Source organism: Poromitra crassiceps (assembly GCF_964638095.1).
Source record: "Poromitra crassiceps genome assembly, chromosome: 13".
NCBI lineage: Eukaryota > Metazoa > Chordata > Actinopteri > Beryciformes > Melamphaidae > Poromitra > Poromitra crassiceps.
This window is the reverse complement of record NC_139644.1, coordinates 45,707,966-45,732,855: the sequence shown is the minus strand read 5'-3', so window position 1 is coordinate 45,732,855 and position 24,890 is coordinate 45,707,966. Positions and strand designations below refer to the sequence as shown.

Here is a 24,890-nt window from a genome sequence, read left to right as displayed (position 1 = left end):
CTGTGGTGTCTACATGTCACAGGTTCAGACAGTGTCACATGTCCCTCTCATCTTGATGTACTGTGGTGTCTACATGTCACAGGTTCAGACAGTCTGTCACATGTCCCTCTCATCTTGATGCACTGTGGTGTCTACATGTCACAGGTTCAGACAGTCTGTCACATGTCCCTCTCATCTTGATGTACTGTGGTGTCTACATGTCACAGGTTCAGACAGTCTGTCACATGTCCCTCTCATCTTGATGTACTGTGGTGTCTACATGTCACAGGTTCAGACAGTCTGTCACATGTCCCTCTCATCTTGATGTACTGTGGTGTCTACATGTCACAGGTTCAGACAGTGTCACATGTCCCTCTCATCTTGATGTACTGTGGTGTCTACATGTCACAGGTTCAGACAGTCTGTCACATGTCCCTCTCATCTTGATGCACTGTGGTGTCTACATGTCACAGGTTCAGACAGTCTGTCACATGTCCCTCTCATCTTGATGCACTGTGGTGTCTACATGTCACAGGTTCAGACAGTGTCACATGTCCCTCTCATCTTGATGTACTGTGGTGTCTACATGTCACAGGTTCAGACAGTCTGTCACATGTCCCTCTCATCTTGATGTACTGTGGTGTCTACATGTCACAGGTTCAGACAGTCTGTCACATGTCCCTCTCATCTTGATGTACTGTGGTGTCTACATGTCACAGGTTCAGACAGTGTCACATGTCCCTCTCATCTTGATGTACTGTGGTGTCTACATGTCACAGGTTCAGACAGTCTGTCACATGTCCCTCTCATCTTGATGCACTGTGGTGTCTACATGTCACAGGTTCAGACAGTCTGTCACATGTCCCTCTCATCTTGATGCACTGTGGTGTCTACATGTCACAGGTTCAGACAGTGTCACATGTCCCTCTCATCTTGATGTACTGTGGTGTCTACATGTCACAGGTTCAGACAGTCTGTCACATGTCCCTCTCATCTTGATGTACTGTGGTGTCTACATGTCACAGGTTCAGACAGTGTCACATGTCCCTCTCATCTTGATGTACTGTGGTGTCTACATGTCACAGGTTCAGACAGTCTGTCACATGTCCCTCTCATCTTGATGTACTGTGGTGTCTACATGTCACAGGTTCAGACAGTCTGTCACATGTCCCTCTCATCTTGATGCACTGTGGTGTCTACATGTCACAGGTTCAGACAGTCTGTCACATGTCCCTCTCATCTTGATGCACTGTGGTGTCTACATGTCACAGGTTCAGACAGTGTCACATGTCCCTCTCATCTTGATGCACTGTGGTGTCTATATGTCACAGGTTCAGACAGTCTGTCACATGTCCCTCTCATCTTGATGCACTGTGGTGTCTACATGTCACAGGTTCAGACAGTCTGTCACATGTCCCTCTCATCTTGATGCACTGTGGTGTCTACATGTCACAGGTTCAGACAGTGTCACATGTCCCTCTCATCTTGATGTACTGTGGTGTCTACATGTCACAGGTTCAGACAGTCTGTCACATGTCCCTCTCATCTTGATGTACTGTGGTGTCTACATGTCACAGGTTCAGACAGTGTCACATGTCCCTCTCATCTTGATGCACTGTGGTGTCTACATGTCACAGGTTCAGACAGTGTCACATGTCCCTCTCATCTTGATGCACTGTGGTGTCTACATGTCACAGGTTCAGACAGTCTGTCACATGTCCCTCTCATCTTGATGTACTGTGGTGTCTACATGTCACAGGTTCAGACAGTGTCACATGTCCCTCTCATCTTGATGTACTGTGGTGTCTACATGTCACAGGTTCAGACAGTGTCACATGTCCCTCTCATCTTGATGTACTGTGGTGTCTACATGTCACAGGTTCAGACAGTCTGTCACATGTCCCTCTCATCTTGATGTACTGTGGTGTCTACATGTCACAGGTTCAGACAGTGTCACATGTCCCTCTCATCTTGATGTACTGTGGTGTCTACATGTCACAGGTTCAGACAGTCTGTCACATGTCCCTCTCATCTTGATGTACTGTGGTGTCTACATGTCACAGGTTCAGACAGTGTCACATGTCCCTCTCATCTTGATGTACTGTGGTGTCTACATGTCACAGGTTCAGACAGTCTGTCACATGTCCCTCTCATCTTGATGTACTGTGGTGTCTACATGTCACAGGTTCAGACAGTCTGTCACATGTCCCTCTCATCTTGATGTACTGTGGTGTCTACATGTCACAGGTTCAGACAGTGTCACATGTCCCTCTCATCTTGATGTACTGTGGTGTCTACATGTCACAGGTTCAGACAGTCTGTCACATGTCCCTCTCATCTTGATGCACTGTGGTGTCTACATGTCACAGGTTCAGACAGTCTGTCACATGTCCCTCATCTTGATGTACTGTGGTGTCTACATGTCACAGGTTCAGACAGTGTCACATGTCCCTCTCATCTTGATGCACTGTGGTGTCTACATGTCACAGGTTCAGACAGTGTCACATGTCCCTCTCATCTTGATGTACTGTGGTGTCTACATGTCACAGGTTCAGACAGTCTGTCACATGTCCCTCTCATCTTGATGTACTGTGGTGTCTACATGTCACAGGTTCAGACAGTGTCACATGTCCCTCTCATCTTGATGTACTGTGGTGTCTACATGTCACAGGTTCAGACAGTCTGTCACATGTCCCTCTCATCTTGATGTACTGTGGTGTCTACATGTCACAGGTTCAGACAGTCTGTCACATGTCCCTCTCATCTTGATGTACTGTGGTGTCTACATGTCACAGGTTCAGACAGTGTCACATGTCCCTCTCATCTTGATGCACTGTGGTGTCTACATGTCACAGGTTCAGACAGTGTCACATGTCCCTCTCATCTTGATGTACTGTGGTGTCTACATGTCACAGGTTCAGACAGTGTCACATGTCCCTCTCATCTTGATGTACTGTGGTGTCTACATGTCACAGGTTCAGACAGTCTGTCACATGTCCCTCTCATCTTGATGTACTGTGGTGTCTACATGTCACAGGTTCAGACAGTGTCACATGTCCCTCTCATCTTGATGCACTGTGGTGTCTACATGTCACAGGTTCAGACAGTCTGTCACATGTCCCTCTCATCTTGATGTACTGTGGTGTCTACATGTCACAGGTTCAGACAGTGTCACATGTCCCTCTCATCTTGATGTACTGTGGTGTCTACATGTCACAGGTTCAGACAGTCTGTCACATGTCCCTCTCATCTTGATGTACTGTGGTGTCTACATGTCACAGGTTCAGACAGTGTCACATGTCCCTCTCATCTTGATGTACTGTGGTGTCTACATGTCACAGGTTCAGACAGTGTCACATGTCCCTCTCATCTTGATGTACTGTGGTGTCTACATGTCACAGGTTCAGACAGTGTCACATGTCCCTCTCATCTTGATGTACTGTGGTGTCTACATGTCACAGGTTCAGACAGTCTGTCACATGTCCCTCTCATCTTGATGTACTGTGGTGTCTACATGTCACAGGTTCAGACAGTGTCACATGTTCCTCTCATCTTGATGTACTGTGGTGTCTACATGTCACAGGTTCAGACAGTCTGTCACATGTCCCTCTCATCTTGATGCACTGTGGTGTCTACATGTCACAGGTTCAGACAGTGTCACATGTCCCTCTCATCTTGATGCACTGTGGTGTCTACATGTCACAGGTTCAGACAGTGTCACATGTCCCTCTCATCTTGATGTACTGTGGTGTCTACATGTCACAGGTTCAGACAGTGTCACATGTCCCTCTCATCTTGATGTACTGTGGTGTCTACATGTCACAGGTTCAGACAGTCTGTCACATGTCCCTCTCATCTTGATGTACTGTGGTGTCTACATGTCACAGGTTCAGACAGTGTCACATGTCCCTCTCATCTTGATGTACTGTGGTGTCTACATGTCACAGGTTCAGACAGTGTCACATGTCCCTCTCATCTTGATGTACTGTGGTGTCTACATGTCACAGGTTCAGACAGTGTCACATGTCCCTCTCATCTTGATGTACTGTGGTGTCTACATGTCACAGGTTCAGACAGTCTGTCACATGTCCCTCTCATCTTGATGTACTGTGGTGTCTACATGTCACAGGTTCAGACAGTGTCACATGTCCCTCTCATCTTGATGTACTGTGGTGTCTACATGTCACAGGTTCAGACAGTCTGTCACATGTCCCTCTCATCTTGATGTACTGTGGTGTCTACTAGGGATGGGCATTTCTAGCAAAAACACTATTCGAAATTCGCTGGCCAAATTCGAATTTAATTCGAATTTCGAAAATAAATAAAAAAATGTAAAAAAAAAAAAAAAAAAAAATTTTTTTTTTTTTTTTTTACATTTTTAATTTTTTTTACATTGACATTTTCGAAAATAAAAAACAGTTTTGACAATCATGAGTGGTTGTGGTTCATTAAATATTTAGTAGGCTCAGGTCTGAGTGCCAAAGGGGTGCCAAAGTCACCCCCTCTCCCTCTTCATGGGATTTCATCCGCCATTCATTTTTCCATAAACCTTGCTTAAAATGCTTATAGCGATTTGACTATACCGGTACTTAGAATCAGGGGAGACAATGCAACATTTCACTCAAAAAAAAAAAAAAAATTTTTTTTTTTTTTTTTTCGAATTTCGAATTTCAATAATAAAAGTCGACCTTGATAATAACAACGATTATTCGAAAATTCGAAATTCGATGCCCATCCCTAGTGTCTACATGTCACAGGTTCAGACAGTCTGTCACATGTCCCTCTCATCTTGATGTACTGTGGTGTCTACATGTCACAGGTTCAGACAGTGTCACATGTCCCTCTCATCTTGATGTACTGTGGTGTCTACATGTCACAGGTTCAGACAGTGTCACATGTCCCTCTCATCTTGATGCACTGTGGTGTCTACATGTCACAGGTTCAGACAGTCTGTCACATGTCCCTCTCATCTTGATGTACCAAGGTGTCTACATGTCACAGGTTCAGACAGTCTGTCACATGTCCCTCTCATCTTGATGTACTGTGGTGTCTACATGTCACAGGTTCAGACAGTCTGTCACATGTCCCTCTCATCTTGATGTACTGTGGTGTCTACATGTCACAGGTTCAGACAGTGTCACATGTCCCTCTCATCTTGATGTACTGTGGTGTCTACATGTCACATGTTCAGACAGTCTGTCACATGTCCCTCTCATCTTGATGTACTGGTGTCTACATGTCACATGTTCAGACAGTCTGTCACATGTCCCTCTCATCTTGATGTACTGTGGTGTCTACATGTCACAGGTTCAGACAGTGTCACATGTCCCTCTCATCTTGATGTACTGTGGTGTCTACATGTCACAGGTTCAGACAGTCTGTCACATGTCCCTCTCATCTTGATGCACTGTGGTGTCTACATGTCACAGGTTCAGACAGTCTGTCACATGTCCCTCTCATCTTGATGTACTGTGGTGTCTACATGTCACAGGTTCAGACAGTCTGTCACATGTCCCTCTCATCTTGATGCACTGTGGTGTCTACATGTCACAGGTTCAGACAGTCTGTCACATGTCCCTCTCATCTTGATGTACTGTGGTGTCTACATGTCACAGGTTCAGACAGTCTGTCACATGTCCCTCTCATCTTGATGTACTGTGGTGTCTACATGTCACAGGTTCAGACAGTGTCACATGTCCCTCTCATCTTGATGTACTGTGGTGTCTACATGTCACAGGTTCAGACAGTCTGTCACATGTCCCTCTCATCTTGATGTACTGTGTAGGGATGGGCAACAAATTGAATTTTCGAATAACTGTTTTTATCAAGATCGACTTTTATTATTGAAAGTCGAAAATCGTTTATTATTTATAAATAAATTATTTATTTTCACCGGCGCCCGTCTCTTTAAGAGACACATTTGTCCATGTGACGTTGCCATAAATGTAGTAGAAATGGTCTTAAACTGTCCATATTACAGCAACACTCAGCCACAAGGAAAAGGTTTGAAGGCTGCACGAAGAAAAGCTGATATTATCTCGACTGTTCCGTGGGCCATCTCAGCGCTACGCTAATGCTAACGTTGGCGTCGGCCAGGGGTGTCCAAACTTTTTTGAATGGGGGCCAGATTATATCATGTGAAAATACCGGGGGGCCAGCTGCTTCTCGCATCATATGGGTTATACAAAATCAAATAAAATCACATGCAATACAAGATTTTGTTTACCATCTGAAAACATTAGTTCTGCCTGCATTTTTCCAACTTGGTGCTTGTGTACAAACTGTATGATAGGTGAACGGAGAACATCATTAGGTGAACGGAAAACATGTGAATTGAACTTGCTTGATTAACCAACACTGTGAGGGCCACATATAGTATATTTTGAGAGACAAGCCGAGGGCCACTTAAAATCGGTCCGCGGGCCGCAAACGGCCCCCGGGCCGGACTTTGGACATGCCTGGCGTAGGCTAACGTAGGATCAGGTCTATAATGAGAATAGGGTGCCAAAGTCACCCCCTCTTCCTCTCCAAGGGATTTCATCCGCCATTCATTTTTCAATAGACCTTGTGTCAAACCAAGCGATTTAACTACAGTTAGAATCAGTGGAGACCATTTATTTTTTATTTTTTTTAGGGGTGGGTGAATTTCGATGACAAGTCGACTTTGGCCCAGTGAATTTCGAATAGTGTTTTTGCTAGACATGCCCATCCCTAGTACTGTGTGGCTTTTGCATGTTTTGTGTGAAGTCCTTGAAAATGACACAAAAATAGTGTTTGCGAAAAGTAATTGAATTTCATCTTGTAATGTGTGCATGAGCCCTGATGTCAGAGCACATCTTTTAATGTGTACATGAGCCCTGATGTCAGAGCACATCTTGTAATGTGTACATGAGCCCTGATGTCAGAGCACATCTTGTAATGTGCACATGAGCCCTGATGTCAGAGCACATCTTGTAATGTGCACATGAGCCCTGATGTCAGAGCACAACCTTCTGTCCAGTAATGGCGTGGAGTGTTCACGACACCTTCTTATTCTCCCTCACGCCTTCTGTCCCACTTTCATTTGATTAATTGTCCCTGTCATGTCCTCCTTCTCCTGCTCTCCACTTAATATAGCTGCTTGTCTCTGCTCTAAATACAGCACATCACTGCAGATGTGAGGCCGGCCACTGGTGAATATTGAAAATAGATGGTTGTCATGACACAAATGTTTTGTGTTTGCAGTGTCAAAGGCGTAAAACTCATAACTCTGCACAGGGTTCCCACAGGTCTTGAACGTGCTTGGAATTATAACGAGGTATTTCATATAAGTGCTTGAATTTAGCTTATGGAATCTCTTGAGTTTGAGCCTTGTGCGCTCTGTGGCCAAGCTTGATACACTTTCTTCCTATCTCGCCTAGGTCTTGAGAGCTTGACATTGCTTTGTGTTCATATTAAGTGTTAATGAATCATGATTAATGTCGGCATGACTGGAAATCATTTGCAGGACGTTGGAGAGTGAGACTGGTATATGTGCACATCTCTGTGAATTATTGGCCTCTAATTTTGAAGTAATTTGTCCTGGAAAAACACTTGAAATCTATCATTACAAAAGAGTGGCAACCCTGCATACAAACCTGTATACAAACCTGTATTGGGGCCAGAGACACACAAACTGACCTCAACCATGTAACTTGTGACAACTGACCAATGAGAAGGGTGTTTGGAGAGAGGCTTGTTTGTGTTGGCTGGCAGGAGGCGGGTCCATCTGTCTGAGCTTTTCCTTGACAGCCGCCCCCCCCACAGCTACGTGATCACAGAGCTGATGCAGAGCGACCTCCACAAAGTCATCGTGTCTCCTCAGCCTCTCACCACCGACCACATCAAGGTCTTCCTCTACCAGATCCTCCGAGGTGAGTGGGCCTCCGATCGCCCGCTAATCTGCCGCCGCACGCGATAGTTTTCCCCCCGAGATAATGAGAAAACTCTCTCGAGATCTCAGAATCACTTTTATTGCCACAGTATGCAAGTTACATACGAGGAATTTGTCTTAGTGTCTGTATGCAGCGTAGCGGTCACATCAATATACAGAGATAAGAAGTAGGAAGATGACTAAAGACATTCACAAAGTTGCAAGTGCAATCAAATCGAGTAAATCTATACAATACATGAGTGGTGAAGTGTTCTGTGGATGATAAATATGAATTTACGTTGGATTTACATGAGATTTACAGACTAAGTTAAATAGACGTTAAATAGGCAGTGGATTTACATGAATTTACAGTCGGGAGTTAAATAAGAGTTTACATTGAATGTACATGAAATCTTGGGATGACAAGTTTTTCAAAGCGATAAAATCATTTTTTGCTTAAAGGGATAGTCCGGATCTTTTTTGACATGGGGTTGTATGAGGTACTTGCCGACATGCAGTAGAATGCAGCCTGCACGGTCCCAGTTATAAACCGGCCGCGCCAGGCGAGTAGACCTGTTTTAGTGTGGACGGGGTCCGGAGAAAAAAATGGTAACCAAAAAAAAGCCTCCGTACTGCTCACCTGGTGTAATCCAAGTCCCCACAAGCCCAGAGATGCCAAGGTGACTTGAAAACACATAATTTACACTTTTCTTTCTCTCTCCCTGAAATATGCATGCTGCTCCTCTTGGAGGAGCAACAGCAGCAGTGCAGATTTAAGCTAAAAACAAACGGGGTGTAAATGTCTTTTCAACCATCGCTTGTCGAGACTTGGATTATGCCAGGTGAGCACTATGGTGGCATTTTATGTTTTCTTTTTCCATTGTGTTGTAGGGCATTCACGACTAGTGAATTTTACTAGTCGACTAGTCGTCCCTAAAGGTAGTCGACTAGTCGTTTTTTTTTATCTTTAAGAAAGAACATGAGGTATTTACACGACATACATGGACTATCATATCCCATATCCCATATTCCCCACAAAGAACATCAAAACACAACAAAACAAAACAAGAAAACTGCATAAAATACACAATAATCCAAGAACAAACAAGACTATTGGACAAACAACCAAACAAAAACAATGCACTCAGCTCCTATCCTGATAAGCCTAATGACACTGGGGTAAAAAGTTCAATCAAACTCTATGTGGTTGCCATATTTTGGGGATGTCTAAGAATCTGCCTTTGCTCTTGTAGTAAATGTTATCCAACATATGGTAGCTTGAGAGTTCATTCCACCAGTGAACTACAGCTGGGGGATTGGATGCTTTCCAATTTAAAGCTATGCATTTCCTAGCTGCCAACAGGGCAAGATCTATGTATTTATTTGAATGCATTGTTTTTGTTTGGTTGTTTGTCCAATAGTCTTGTTTGTTCTTGGATTATTGTGTATCTTATGCAGTTTTCTTGTTTTGTTTTGTTGTGTTTTGATGTTCTTTGTGGGGGATATGGGATATGATAGTCCATGTATGTCGTGTAAATACCTCATGTTCTTTCTTAAAGATAAAAAAAAACAAAAAAAAAACGAATAGTCGACTACTAAGCACAGTGTCGACTAGAGGTTTGACTAGTCTGTGAATGACCTGTTCACCTGACTCAGCAGGCAGCTCTACTTGAGCTGTCAGCATGTACCTCATACAACATGTAGTATGGGGGCGGCTTTAGCTCAGGAGGTAGAGCGGGTCGGCCAATGACGCAAGGGTTGGCGGTTCGATCCCCGCTCCCTCCCAGCTGCCGTCGTTGTGTCCTTGGGCAAGACACTTAACCCTCCTTGTCTCGTATGATTGGTATGAATGTAGACATGAATGATGGTGGTCGGAGGCGCCGTTGAGCGCCGATGTGTGGCTGCCACGCTTTCGAACCACCGGTACGAATGGTGTGAACGAATAATGATTCTGTGAAGCGCTTTGAGCACTTGGAAAGGCGCTATATAAATCCAATCATTATTATATAGTATACTGACTGTCGGCATGTAGTACACTGACTGTCTGCATGTAGTACACTGACTGTCTGCATGTAGTACACTGACTGTCAGCATGTAGTACACTGACTGTCAGCATGTACCTCATACAACCCCACATCAAAAAATATGAACTATCCCTTTAAAGATCTCCCCAGATTGATCCATGGCCGAATTGGCCATAAATGCATATCCGGATTATCGCTGCACTATAATATATGGCACTACGTCCCCACACCTTTGAGTTTGCCTGAACAGTTGTGCAGTATTCACATTGCAGTGATGCAGACTCTTGGATGGATTGCTTCCTCACTGAGTTGAATTGGTGTTGACTCAATCTGGGAACCCAGAGCCTATTTTTCAAATAAAAATAGACTCTGGGACAGCCCTACCTTTTTTTCCTGGCTTACTGTACAGAACGCCTCTCCTGCCACCGTCACTTCCTTTTCCGCGTCCGTTTCGCTAATAACGTTAATGCAAAAACACTGCATAGAAGACGTCAACTTGTCTCACAACAGTGGACAATCACTGGAGGTGTAGTTGTGACAAGTAGTATCGCCAAAGTCGCGGCGCAAATTGCAAATTGGTGGCAGGAGAGGCGCGCTGTACAGGAAGCCAGGAAAAAAGGTAGGGCTGTCCCAGTCTATTTTTATTTAAAAAATAGACTCTGGGTTCCCAGTTTGGTATCGACTCAGAAAGGAACACATTCTCTCACAGTGGGAATCCTGAAAGTGGAACAAACACCTGCTCTGAGTGTCGCTCCATTTCTAAAGTGAGCTCTGTGTGTGTGTTTAGTCTAAAGTGAGCTCTGTGTGTGTGTTTAGCTCTGTGTGTGTGTGTTTAGCTCTGTGTGTGTGTTTAGTCTAAAGTGAGCTCTGTGTGTGTGTTTAGCTCTGTGTGTGTGTGTTTAGCTCTGTGTGTGTGTTTAGTCTAAAGTGAGCTCTGTGTGTGTGTTTAGCTCTGTGTGTGTGTGTTTAGCTCTGTGTGTGTGTTTAGCTCTGTGTGTGTGTTTAGCTCTGTGTGTGTGTTTAGCTCTGTGTGTGTGTTTAGTCTAAAGTGAGCTCTGTGTGTGTGTTTAGCTCTGTGTGTGTGTTTAGCTCTGTGTGTGTGTTTAGTCTAAAGTGAGCTCTGTGTGTGTGTTTAGTCTAAAGTGAGCTCTGTGTGTGTGTTTAGTCTAAAGTGAGCTCTGTGTGTGTGTTTAGTCTAAAGTGAGCTCTGTGTGTGTGTTTAGTCTAAAGTGAGCTCTGTGTGTGTGTTTAGTCTAAAGTGAGCTCTGTGTGTGTGTTTAGCTCTGTGTGTGTGTTTAGTGAGCTCTGTGTGTGTGTTTAGTCTAAAGTGAGCTCTGTGTGTGTGTTTAGTCTAAAGTGAGCTCTGTGTGTGTGTTTAGCTCTGTGTGTGTGTTTAGTCTAAAGTGAGCTCTGTGTGTGTGTTTAGTCTAAAGTGAGCTCTGTGTGTGTGTTTAGTGAGCTCTGTGTGTGTGTTTAGTCTAAAGTGAGCTCTGTGTGTGTGTTTAGTGAGCTCTGTGTGTGTGTTTAGTCTAAAGTGAGCTCTGTGTGTGTGTTTAGTGAGCTCTGTGTGTGTGTTTAGTCTAAAGTGAGCTCTGTGTGTGTGTTTAGTCTAAAGTGAGCTCTGTGTGTGTGTTTAGTCTAAAGTGAGCTCTGTGTGTGTGTTTAGTCTAAAGTGAGCTCTGTGTGTGTGTTTAGTCTAAAGTGAGCTCTGTGTGTGTGTTTAGCTCTGTGTGTGTGTTTAGTGAGCTCTGTGTGTGTGTTTAGTCTAAAGTGAGCTCTGTGTGTGTGTTTAGTCTAAAGTGAGCTCTGTGTGTGTGTTTAGCTCTGTGTGTGTGTTTAGTCTAAAGTGAGCTCTGTGTGTGTGTTTAGTCTAAAGTGAGCTCTGTGTGTGTGTTTAGTGAGCTCTGTGTGTGTGTTTAGTCTAAAGTGAGCTCTGTGTGTGTGTTTAGTGAGCTCTGTGTGTGTGTTTAGTCTAAAGTGAGCTCTGTGTGTGTGTTTAGTGAGCTCTGTGTGTGTGTTTAGTCTAAAGTGAGCTCTGTGTGTGTGTTTAGGAGTCATTTGATGTGTGTGAGAGGAGAAGAGGAGAAATCAGTGTAATTGTTGCTTCTTGTCCAGGTTTGAAGTACCTTCATTCTGCTGGGATCCTGCACAGGGACATCAAACCTGGAAACCTTCTGGTCAACAGCAACTGCCTGCTCAAGGTAAGAGAGCCCTCCTGCTTGTTTTTGGTGTTTTTTGTTTCAATTGTGTACGGCCTCAAAGCACCAAGCACTCAAACCCCCCGCTGCCCATTCTGAGGGTGATCTAACGACACCGCTGCTCATTCTGATGGTGATCTAACGACACCGCTGCTCATTCTGATGGTGATCTAACGACACCGCTGCTCATTCTGAGGGTGATCTAACGACAAAGCCTCTCCAGGCTCTACGTCTTTCTTCTAGCAGCAGCGTGTCAGACGTAGCCATCTTCAGCGACGTATGCCCGTACAACATGCTGCTGCCCGTACAACATGCTGCTGCCCGTACAACATGCTGCTGCCCGTACAACATGCTGCTGCCCGTACAACATGCTGCTGCCCGTACAACATGCTGCTGCCCGTACAACATGCTGCTGCCCGTACAACATGCTGCTGCCCGTACAACATGCTGCTGCCCGTACAACATGCTGCTGCCCGTACAACATGCTGCTGCCCGTACAACATGCTGCTGCCCGTACAACATGCTGCTGCCCGTACAACATGCTGCTGCCCGTACAACATGCTGCTGCCCGTACAACATGCTGCTGCCCGTACAACATGCTGCTGCCCGTACAACATGCTGCTGCCCGTACAACATGCTGCTGCCCGTACAACATGCTGCTGCCCGTACAACATGCTGCTGCCCGTACAACATGCTGCTGCCCCAATTGGCAAATTTAGACTGGAGTGAGAAAGAGCTTTGTTAAATTTGATCTTCCTCAACCTGCTACACTTTGAGGTTTAACACGCTGTAGTCTGACCCAGAGCCGTATAATAGAAGAGTTCTGACATCTCCATTCACTCCAATGGACCAGTTTTTTTTCCAGGAAGTAGAAAGTGGAACTCTTCAGTAAAAAAAGCAGCACTGTCGAGTTGCATCAAAATAGACAATGTTGTACTTTGAAATGGTTTTTCATCCCTTGAAATGAATCAAATTGTACATTATCTGCTTTATTTTAGCATGCAAAAGTAGCGCGAGACCCATTCCTGGCTGTTCATTGGCTAATGATTCTTGCATTTTGGTCCTCCGCTGACGCCACTCTCTTACTAGAGGACACTAGTCTGACCCAACGGGAGTAGATTGCAGGTATAAAGCCTGCCATTGGCCAACTATTTCAGTCACCATCTGTTATCTGCACGTTACTGTCGGTTACCACTTTCAAAGTCCCCATCGCGAAGTTGAAACATCAACAACAACCTCCGAGCTAGCAACCTACACGCTGGAAATGACAAGTTTTGATGAAGATTTGCGGTCGTGAATTAAGCAGTGTTGGGGCTAATGTGTTACAATGTAACGCGTTAGAGTACTCGGGTTACTTTTTTCCGGTAACGAGCAACGTAACGCGTTAGTTTTGTGTTTCAAGTAATCCCTTTATTAGTATTTTTTTCAAATAAGTAATTATTTACTGTTACCTTTGTCAAATCAAACCGTTGCCCGCAGGCCGATACAGCTTATTTGTACTCAGAAGGAGCGGTTCTATTTAGGTCTGAACAACATTTCAGCATTATGCAATCGGTGCTGCTGCCCAGTCAGCTGACAGTAGCAAGATGGTGGTGTAAACAGCCTGCACCTTCCACCGGAGGGCACTCTTGAGACCGAGGGGGACTTCTTTGCTTTTGGTGGACACTGAAATCGCGGACTATCTCACATCGGGTCTCGAGGTGGATGTATTGAACAAATTCCCCATGATCAAGAAAATCTTTCTTCGAGTCAATACTCCACCACAGTCCACGCGCCTGTGGAGAGGCTGTTTACCCTTGGAAGACTCGTTCTTACCCCAAGAGAAACCAACTATCCCACACATGTGTTGAAAAGCTTCTTCTCCTACGTTATAAACACTACTTTGTGTTAAGGACAAGTTGTACCCCTGGAGAAAGTATTTTCCTGCACCAAATCTCTGTCCAATAAAGGTAGTGACTCCTTCCACGCATCATTTAAATCCTTGAAAGCTTGTGAATTTGAAAAATCAAAATCAAGGCATTAAACGTTTTTGAAAATAGACATGGGTCGTTGAAAGTGCATGAATTTAGGGATTTTCCTGCATAGAGAATTATGATTTAGCTCCGCCTGCAGCTCTTGACAAATGCAAACAAAATATTTTCTAACCAGCATTGCAGTGGGGGGATTTCTGTCATTTGCCGTTTCTCTCTTCAATTGTCTGTGAGCTTCTGCTAGCGCTCATACAAATTCTGTGTTGTAACAGTAATGAACCTTGATCCGTGTCTCAAACTATGCTGTGTTGGCTCCTCGAATTTGGGGAATTGGGCCTTGAGTGAAAAGTCCTTGAATTTGATGTTGAAGGCGGTGAGGGAACCCTGATTGACATTTTGCCGTGTGAACCTATGCGTAAATGCATTAAAATAAGTCGAGCTCTGCTTCTTCAGATCTGTGACTTTGGGTTGGCGCGGGTGGAGGAGCCAGACCCGTCGCGTCACATGACCCAGGAGGTGGTGACGCAGTACTACCGCGCCCCCGAGGTGCTGATGGGCAGCCGGCACTACGGCTCCGCCATCGACGTCTGGTCAGTGGGCTGCATCTTCGCCGAACTGCTGGGCCGACGCATCCTGTTCCAGGCCCAGAGCCCCATCCAGCAGGTCAGTCCAGATCAACCTCACACTAACACAACAACTCCAACATCTCCAGATCAACCTCACACTAACACAACAACTCCAACATCTCCAGATCATATGACAACTCCTCCTACTAACTCAAAACATCTCATTGTATGTGTATGATGCGTATGCCAAGGGATTCAGTCAAACTTACTGAATGAAAAATGTATCTAAAATCTACTTGCATGAAGTATTGAATGAAATAAGAATTATGAATATGTGACAAGTATTGAGATATATGCAGCAAATGGGAGAGAATATGTAAATAAAGTAAAGGTGAATTTACAGCTTCATGTGCAAAATGTTTACATCAAAAAGTGTACAGAAGGCCACACGTATCCTCATCAAGTAGGATGATATGATTGAAATCAATATTATGATAATCATAAAGATCTTTTGTTGTGGTTATCGAATGAATTTCTAACTCAGAAAATTTCAAGTAATAATCCTTAAAATCTTCCATACCTCAGTTTGTCAGTTTTTAAATCTTTCTTTATCATCCGTTTAGTTGGCAGAATTGTGTGACAAGATATCCCCCAAAAAATCATCATATCATCACAATACAGGGTTGCCACCGTTCTGGAAAGTGCTTGAATTAAAAAAAAAAAAAGTACTTGAAAGGTCTTGGATTCATAAAGAGGTCCCTAAAAGTGCTTGAATTTAGCCTACCGGAATGTTCTTGTGTTCCAGTTGGATCTGATCACAGACCTGCTGGGGACGCCCCCTCTCTCTGCCATGGCCTCAGCCTGTGAAGGAGCCAGAGCCCACATCCTGAGAGGACCACACAAACCGGTGGGTGCTCATCAATGTGCCTCCATTTTGCTTGTTTGTTGGTGTCCTGTCAATGTTCAGAATCAAAGAGCGGAGGCTTCTTTTAACAAAAGGTTTATGACTTCAGACTAGGGCTGTCACTTTTTATTCAAAATTCGAATTTAACTTCGAATGTGGGGGAGGAGGGCATGTTCGAATGTATAATTGACCTGTTCGATTTTTTTTTTTTTTTTTTTTTTTATGAACCAAAATGAACCAACTGCTGCTTGCTGGTAATGTTAATCCCATGTCAGAAAAAGTCTCCAGATTTGTCGCGTTAGTCTCTTCTGAGAAAGATTGTCTCCAGGGTCTGAAAAGTTGTCTCGAGTTGGATGCAGCCAAGTTTGTGAGGCAGTGTTGTGACTGTGAGCGTCCAAGCTAACACGTCGGGCCGATGCCCGGTGGCCTGGCCTGCAATTTTTATGCCTCCGCCGGCGATAGCCAGGCCGGAGGCATTATGGATCCGGGTTGTCCGTCCGTACGGCCGTCCGGCCGTACGTCCGTCCGTACGATGTTTGTTAACGCGATATCTGAGGAACGCCTGGACGGAATTTCATCAAATTTTCCTCAAACATCGACTTAGACTCAAGGATGATTTGATTAGATTTTGGTGGTCAAAGGTCAAAGTTCAAGGTCACTGTGACCTCTCGAACGCCATTTTCAAGCTTGTTAACGCGATATCTCAGGAATGCCTTGACGGAATTTAATCAAACTTGTCTCAAACATCGACTTGGACTCAAGGATGAACTGATTAGATTTTGGTGGTCAAAGGTCAAGGTCACTGTGACCTCTCGAATGCCATTTTCAAGCTTGTTAACGCGATATCTCAGGAATGCCTTGACGGAATTTAATCAAACTTGTCTCAAACATCGACTTGGACTCAAGGATGAACTGATTACATTTTGGTGGTCAAAGGTCAAGGTCACTGTGACCTCTCAAACGCCATTTTCCAGCTTGTTAACGCGATATCTCATGAATACCTTGACGGAATTTCATCAAATTTGCCTCAAACATCTACTTAGACTCAAGGATGAACCGATTACATTTTGGTGGTCAAAAGTCAAAGGTCAAGGTCACTGTCACCTCTCGAACGCCATTTTCAAGCTTGTTAACGTGATATCTCAGGAATGCCTTGACGGAATTTAATCAAACTTGTCTCAAACATCGACTTGGACTCAATGATGAACTGATTAAATTTTGCTGGTCAAAGGTCAAAGGTCATGGTCACTGTGACCTCTCAAACGCCATTTTCCAGCTTGTTAACGCGATATCTTACAAATGCCTTGGCGGACTTTCATCAAATTTGCCTCAAACATCGCCTTAGACTCAAGGATGATCTGATTAGACTTTGGTGGTCAAAGGTCAAGGTGAGCTCTCGAACGCCATTTTCAAGCTTGTTAACGCGATATCTCAGGAATGCCTTGACGGAATTTAATCAAACTTGTCTCAAACACCGACTTGGACTCAAGGATGAACTGATTACATTTTGGTGGTCAAAGTTCAAGGTCACTGTGACCTCTCACACACCCAATTTCCAAGCTCTGTAACGCAACATCACAGGAGCGCCTTGACGGAATCTCTTCCAATTTGCCTCAAATGGCGATTTGGACCCCAGAATGAACTAATGGCGGAGGCATAAGTCCGCCTTGCGGTCGTTCTAGTTTTTTCTTTTTTTTAATTAACCAAAAAACTTTGAATATATTCGAACATTCTGCGGGCAATTAAAGTTCGTTCGAACTTTATTTTGGGAAAAAGTGACAGCCCTACTTCAGACCTCAGGATAACAGGCTAAAAAAGTATGAGCAACCTCTGGCTCCGTCATGCACAGTGCCATGTTGTGTTAGTATGAGCAACCTCTGGCTCCGTCATGCACAGTGCCATGTTGTGTTAGTATGAGCAACCTCTGGCTCCGTCATGCACAGTGCCATGTTGTGTTAGTATGAGCAACCTCTGGCTCCGTCATGCACAGTGCCATGTTGTGTTAGTATGAGCAACCTCTGGCTCCGTCATGCACAGCGCCATGTTGTGTTTGTAAATGCTACATCCAGGACAGCATTGCTGTCTGTTGACAGCATTTGCAGTTTGAAAACAAGAAGAAGAAAGAAATGTGACATGGATGTTTTTACATGTTTTTACAGCCACAGTCAAATCCACATTCAAATAAACATGCAAATGAAGGAGGTGTGTGGGAGGGTTTTACTCAACCGTCTGTGAGACCTGCCTCACTCTGCAGACACACCTGAAAGAGTTTCATTAGTCTGTGTTTTAGTGGAGATGTGAGAGACCTGCCTCACTCTGCAGACACACCTGAAAGAGTTTCATTAGTCTGTGTTTTAGTAGAGATGAGAGACCTGCCTCACTCTGCAGACGCACCTGAAAGAGTTTCATTAGTCTGTGTTTTAGTGGAGAGAATAGTCTCCCATGAGGGTGTTAACTCATTCTCTGCCAAAGACGTACCCGGACGTACTTTTAACAATGGCGTTCTGTGCCAAAGACGTACTCGGACGTACTTTCATGTTTTGGCTGTTTACATTACATCAGCCTGTGACATTGTTTCAGGTCAAACTGATAAAAGGAACCCGCTAGTTTAGTATTTATGGGTGGAGCCTGTGGTCGAAACAGAGTCCGACCCAGAGTTCTCGGATGGCGACGATGGCGAGGAAGACGCCGGTGTTTTTGTTGTTGCTCCACGACGGAGCGCCAGGGCGAGAAGGCTCCCCTTCACAGCGTTCTGATCCGTCTGACACAGATGAATCGGAGGAGGAGAAATGGGTGCCACTTGGAGAGAGCGATGACGATGGTAAAAAGTAGCCTATTTTTTGTATCGCGTTTGAGATGAAATGATCACACACACAACATTCGAGTATAATTGTCACGCATTGTTTATAACTTATGCCGCCGGCATGACTCGCTTCACGTTTCCTCTTGCCAGCTCTCCCTCTCAAGGGAGAGCTCTGTCACACTCAAGGGAGGGGGAATCACATGGATACGTCAAACGCGTCAAACCGCGTCACACACCCGTCCCCAGCAACCAAGGCGAAACATGTGTCACATAAACATTTCAAAGTTTACAGCACTAACGTAGCTATTGTGTGATCTTCTGTGCTAACGTTAGTTATGAGAGGTAACGTGACAGCAGGTAACGTTACAGCACTCGTTATTCCTGTGTGTGTGTGTGTGTGTGTGAGAGAGAGAGAGAGTGTGTGAGTGTGACCACATAAGGGTTCGTTCCATTTGTTTATGCTTTTATCAAGCTAAGCTAAAAATCCACATGGCAACTGTAAAAGTAAATTATTTATTTGATTTTGTGCACATATTTATCATACTTTGATAAATACTGCGGCCAAGCCTCATCTGTCAAGAAACCCCAGGGGCCAGACTCTCTCTCTCTCTCTCTCTCTGTAGCCGCTCACTGGGCGGGATGGACCGACACGGCTCCCTCAAATACATTCTCTTATTTTTTATTTTTTATTTATTTATTTGGGAAAACAAATACTGTATAATGTGTCTGATGTGTCACTGAGGCAAAAAAATAAAAGGCTCAAAAGAGAGTTCTGCTTGAAACGGTGTCCTTCACTAAAAACCATTTTTTCTCCTATTTCTGTTCCAAGGAGGGCATTTTTAGTGAAAACAAGCTAACTTCCACTGCTTGTAACTAAACAAGGAAACATGGTAGAGTTTCAGTTTTTTACAAGGGGTAAGAAGAGAGTCTCTGCTTTATCGTGAGATATGTTGTGTAATTTTATTCCTAGCACAGAATATTCTGTGGGTCCTGGAAGATCAGGAAATATGCTCAAAATCCTGGCACTGGGAGCACACAGACCGAAATGACCCTGGCAGAGAATGAGTTAACATTGTTTCACAACCTCTTCTTCCCTGACAAGGATATAACTCTGGGAGAAGCATATTGCTCGCTGTTGAGTGTCGATACCATTTTCCATACCACAGGGGGAGGAAATAACACGTAAAATCACATAAAAGGAGCAGTGCGGTAAATACAATATTCCTGGAATGCGAGTTTAATGAACCAGTTACATGTCCTATGTATTCTACATCAAATGAAGACACTACTGTTTGTTTTATTTTGTGTGTTAGTGGGGTTACAGGCAATATAGGCGGCCATGTTGCCTGCAGAATTGTGGCCGCTGCTGTTCTCTGCTGAACAGACCGGCCGGTGGAGTGATACTTTAGTGATGAGGCTGCTGTTCTCTGCTGAACAGACCGGCCGGTGGAGTGATATCTTAGTGATGAGGCCATTCTCAAATGTATGATTTGAGAACAGCTAGGTGTGCTGTTATGCTCATTTAAGAACGGTCCTTGACCAATCAGATTGCTTGGTCGGAACTACATGTTGTATAATTCTCCATAATCTAGGCCAGATAAAACTTGCCCACCCCAAAAGATACCCACCAATGATAGGGAGGGAAAAATCACTAGTGTATTTGATTTTTCATTAAGAGAAAGCACTGCTGCTATCGATATTGTTGCAAATGAGTATTGTATCGGTTAAAAAAAAAAATTATTGATACATATCGATACTTTTGACAACTCTAGTAACCTGTAGGAATTGTCACTTGTGGATGTGTTGTGCAGCTGCAGTGTGTGACTCTGTCTTGTCTCTGCCAGCCGTCGCTGTCTGTGCTCTACATGCTGTCTGATGGAGCCACTCACGAGGCGGTGCACCTGCTGTGCCGCATGCTGGTGTTTGACCCGGTGAGAGAAAACACCTCCCCTCTTAACACACCTATTCACAATAAGCTCTTTTTATCTATCTGTTCACCTATTGTCAATATCTTTTTATCTTTTAACCTATTTTGAATGCGCTGTTTTTGAGAGTTTGTCCGTAGGCTGTTTGCACACTATTGAAAAATGCTCTACCGCGTTAACCGCATAATTGGATGTAATCTAAATCAATTCAATGCACACACTTGTTCCTGTAATCGTTTTAGAATAGGCCAATGCCAGGCAGCTTTTCTGAGTGTAAATTGATTATTAGAGATCATATTGTATAAAAAGCAGAAAAAAAGGTGGTAAGGGTTTTGCCTGTAAAGTCCTGCCAGTGAGTGCCTTCATGCTCCTGTTCTTGTCCAGGCCAAGCGCATTTCGGGCAGCGACGCCCTGTCCCACCCGTACCTGGATGAGGGGCGACTGCGCTACCACACCTGCATGTGTCAGTGCTGCTACTCTGTCCCCAGCGGGCGAGTCTACACCCGAGACTTCGAGCCTCCGGCCGAGCGACCGTTCAGCCACAGCTACGAGAACAGCCTGCTGTCTGTGTGGCAGGGCAAAGGTACTGTAGGAGCTGCAGGTGGCCCTGTGGCTAGCTGCAGGGCAAAGGTACTGTAGGAGCTGCAGGTGGCCCTGTGGCTAGCTGCAGGGCAAAGGTACTGTAGGAGCTGCAGGTGGCCCTGTGGCTAGCTGGTCAGGTTCATAGCATATCATATATATTATACCTGTACATACTGTTTTTTGATTGATTGATTGATTTATTCGATGAATGAAACATATGACATATGACACAATGAAATATAAATGCCACTCATACATCACCATCAAGGATAAAAACACAATAAAGTCTGAGGACTTGTTTCCATTGTGGTCCTTGGTCTCGGACAGACAACTCAGACCAACATAAAAACAGGCATAACAACAAAGAAACATAAAACTACTTCAAGCATATAGACTATTAAAAAACCATTTAACACGTTCACTGCCAATGACGTGTTGATACGTCAAAAAAAATCCAACGGTTGACTGCCAATGACGTGTTGATACGTCAAAAAAAAAAAAAAATGTTTTTGACGGTGGGACGTGGATCAGCGCCCCCCACGTCTCCTATAAAAATATTGCACCGAACGTGTACAACCCATTCCACCGACCCACTAAGTGGCGACAGTGCTCTCCAGACTAGAAAAAGCCGAGCCAAAACTGCAGGGGAACGCGCGAGGAAACCATTATCATACTGTAAAATGGATTGGCGAAAACGCTTTCGCGCATTATCGCGCTGGGAGCTGGTGGTGGGGGATTGCAAATTTGCATAATAGATTATGCGTGCAACACGCTTTGAAACACCGCAGAAAGCCCACAATCGCACGCAGCTTCATTGCAGCTGAGCTCACAACCGAAACGACTCATGCAGACTCGCCCAAAGAGCAGCCGCCAGCAGCCAGGCAGCACAGACAGGCAGAGCCTCGCTTGTGACAAACGCTGCAAAGCCACTAGAGACACACCCACGGAGGGAGGAGTTTGAAGGAGAGGGGGGTTTCCTGCTGCTATGGAGGAAATTACTGTTCAAAATTATTGTTTAGATGTCTGACGTCTTACGCCAAAAATAAATGGTTAAAGTGACTGTTCTATCGAATTTCACAAAAAGCCATTTATCTCAGAATAAATTTTCAGACGCTGAAACCATGCTGTATTCTACTGCTAATGCCTACATAACTACTAACTCTACAAACTAACTATTTTAGACAGAGAAAGCACACATTCTATTAGTTCTTTTGAGATCATTTGTGTTCACAAAATCTTAGCAGAAAAGAATCCTCGGCTCTTGAAAGATGAGCCAGAATCCTCAAAAAAAAACCTTGGCAGAACCTACCTACAGTATTGAAAAAACGGCTGGCAGTGAATGTGTTAAGATGTTAAAAACAGTTTTACCAAAAGCAATATAAAAGACATTTGTAACAAGACCCAATCCCGAAAATAAAAAACACATTAAAAAGGCTAAAAAATAAAAACAAAAAACCAATCTGTCTAAAATAAATAAAATAACTTTAAACTGGCTATAAATTAACAATACTCAAAATATTTACATTTATGTTCCAGAACCAGTCATGAACCAGTTTTTGAGAGAAATTTTGAAACTGCTCAATGTGTCAATCAGCTTCAGGCTGTCCGGAAGGCTGTTCCACAGCAGCCCGGCTGAGTATTTGAAAGAGTTTTTGTTCATACAGCTCTTAAATTTAGTGGGGACAACGTTGTGGGAGCTCCCTCTGGTGGAGTAGTTATGGACATCGCTTACCTTGCACTGTCAGGTTCATATATATTATACCTGTACATACTGTCAGGTTCATAGCATATCATATATTATACCTGTACATACTGTAAGGTTCATATATATTATACATGTACATACTGTCAGGTTCATAGCATATCATATATATTATACCTGTACATACTGTCAGGTTCATATATATTATACATGTACATACTGTCAGGTTCATAGCATATCATATATATTATACCTGTACATACTGTAAGGTTCATATATATTATACATGTACATACTGTCAGGTTCATAGCATATCATATATATTATACCTGTACATACTGTAAGGTTCATATATATTATACATGTACATACTGTCAGGTTCATAGCATATCATATATATTATACCTGTACATACTGTCAGGTTCATATATATTATACATGTACATACTGTCAGGTTCATAGCATATCATATATATTATACCTGTACATACTGTAAGGTTCATATATATTATACATGTACATACTGTCAGGTTCATAGCATATCATATATATTATACCTGTACATACTGTCAGGTTCATATATATTATACCTGTACATACTGTCAGGTTCATATATATTATACCTGTACATACTGTCAGGTTCATATATATTATACATGTACATACTGTCAGGTTCATAGCATATCATATATTATACCTGTACATACTGTAAGGTTCATATATATTATACATGTACATACTGTCAGGTTCATATATATTATACCTGTACATACTGTCAGGTTCATATATATTATACCTGTACATACTGTCAGGTTCATATATATTATACCTGTACATACTGTCAGGTTCATAGCATATCATATATTATACCTGTACATACTGTAAGGTTCATATATATTATACATGTACATACTGTCAGGTTCATAGCATATCATATATATTATACCTGTACATACTGTCAGGTTCATATATATTATACCTGTACATACTGTCAGGTTCATAGCATATCATATATTATACCTGTACATACTGTAAGGTTCATATATATTATACATGTACATACTGTCAGGTTCATAGCATATCATATATATTATACCTGTACATACTGTCAGGTTCATATATATGATACCTGCATTTCCTTTTGTCTCCACCAGAGTTAATCCATCGCTTCATAACGGAGCACCAGCAGGGCAAACGAGTGCCGCTGTGCATCAACCCTCAGAGCGCCGCCTTCAAGACCTTCATCAGGTGAGACATCACAAGTCTTCAGAGGGTCAAGACACTAAAACTCTTTTGACTGCTGAAGGCAATTCTGAGGTGAAGGTAGTATGATTTCCTTTCTCTTGACCAAATCCCCTGGAAAAACCTCTCCTCTCCTCAGGTCCACTGCATGGCACTCCTCCAAGGTGTCCAGGAAAGAGGAGAGATGAAGGATCCTCCTCTGTGCGTGGAGGAGCGTCAGCAGGTCGGAGAAAGGATTTGATCGACCGCGGCGTCTGGAAGCACCGGAGAAAAGAATTTGGGTCTTTGTCCTTTTTTGTTGTTTATTTTTTTAAAGATGAGTTTCGGAGGAAACGATCCACCCAGCTGTGGGTGGGGGTGGGGGGGGGGGGATGGGGGGGGGTTTGAAAACAGTCGACCCCACCTGAGCTCCTCCTACAAATTGTACACATCCCCCCCCACCAACCTGTCCCCCCACCTCCTCTCTCAGTATGAAAACTCCCGCTTCAAACTACAGACTTGAACAGCTGATGCTGCAAACATGCTGCTGACGTTCTGGAGGAAGAGAAATATAGGCTGTGAGGAGGAAAATGACTGATTGGGTTTTCCACGTATGTTAGAGACATTAAGGAATAATGATTTTAATTGTTTGGTAGAATAATGCTTAGTTGATTTTTTTTTAAGTCATTCCAGCCCTGTGCAATATGGTTTCAAATGTAAAGAAAAAAGAAAATACAAGTGACACTTGGAGGCGGGGGAAAGCAGGAGGCTCCTCAGCTCGCTCTCTCTCTCTCGCCCACCAGTTTTCAGATGCCGAACCGGATCGGACCACACACACCAACCCCCCCTCCCACACACACCCACACACACACACACACACACACACACACCCCCCACACACACACACCCCCCACACCAACCCCCCCCCCCCACACACACACACCCCCACACACCCCCCCCCCCCCCCCCCACCCACACACACCCCCCACACCAACCCCCCCGAACGTGTGTTTCTGATCCTACAGTTCACTAGCCTGACATCGACACACCAATTCGCGTATGCGAATGAGTCCGGAATCTCTCAGTTCAACTTCTATTTCCAGGGGTGGCGTCACCAACGGGCGC

At 44.0% G+C, this 24,890-nt stretch overlaps 1 protein-coding gene across 1 annotated transcript in view; it reads left to right on the top strand.

Moving 5' to 3' along the window:
- Nucleotides 1-24,055, top strand: part of nlk1 (nemo-like kinase, type 1) — a gene marked incomplete at its 5' end in the record, with an annotated part of 29,969 nt that extends 5,914 nt beyond the window's left edge. The window contains 8 exons of the mRNA XM_083649447.1: nt 7,765-7,871; nt 12,010-12,095; nt 14,516-14,725; nt 15,434-15,535; nt 20,180-20,266; nt 20,645-20,843; nt 23,699-23,792; nt 23,926-24,055. Of these exons, the coding sequence (XP_083505573.1) occupies nt 7,765-7,871; nt 12,010-12,095; nt 14,516-14,725; nt 15,434-15,535; nt 20,180-20,266; nt 20,645-20,843; nt 23,699-23,792; nt 23,926-23,974 (934 nt within the window). The 3' untranslated portion in view covers nt 23,975-24,055. The remainder of the gene's footprint in view (nt 1-7,764; nt 7,872-12,009; nt 12,096-14,515; nt 14,726-15,433; nt 15,536-20,179; nt 20,267-20,644; nt 20,844-23,698; nt 23,793-23,925) is intronic.
- Nucleotides 24,056-24,890: the final 835 nt, after the last annotated feature.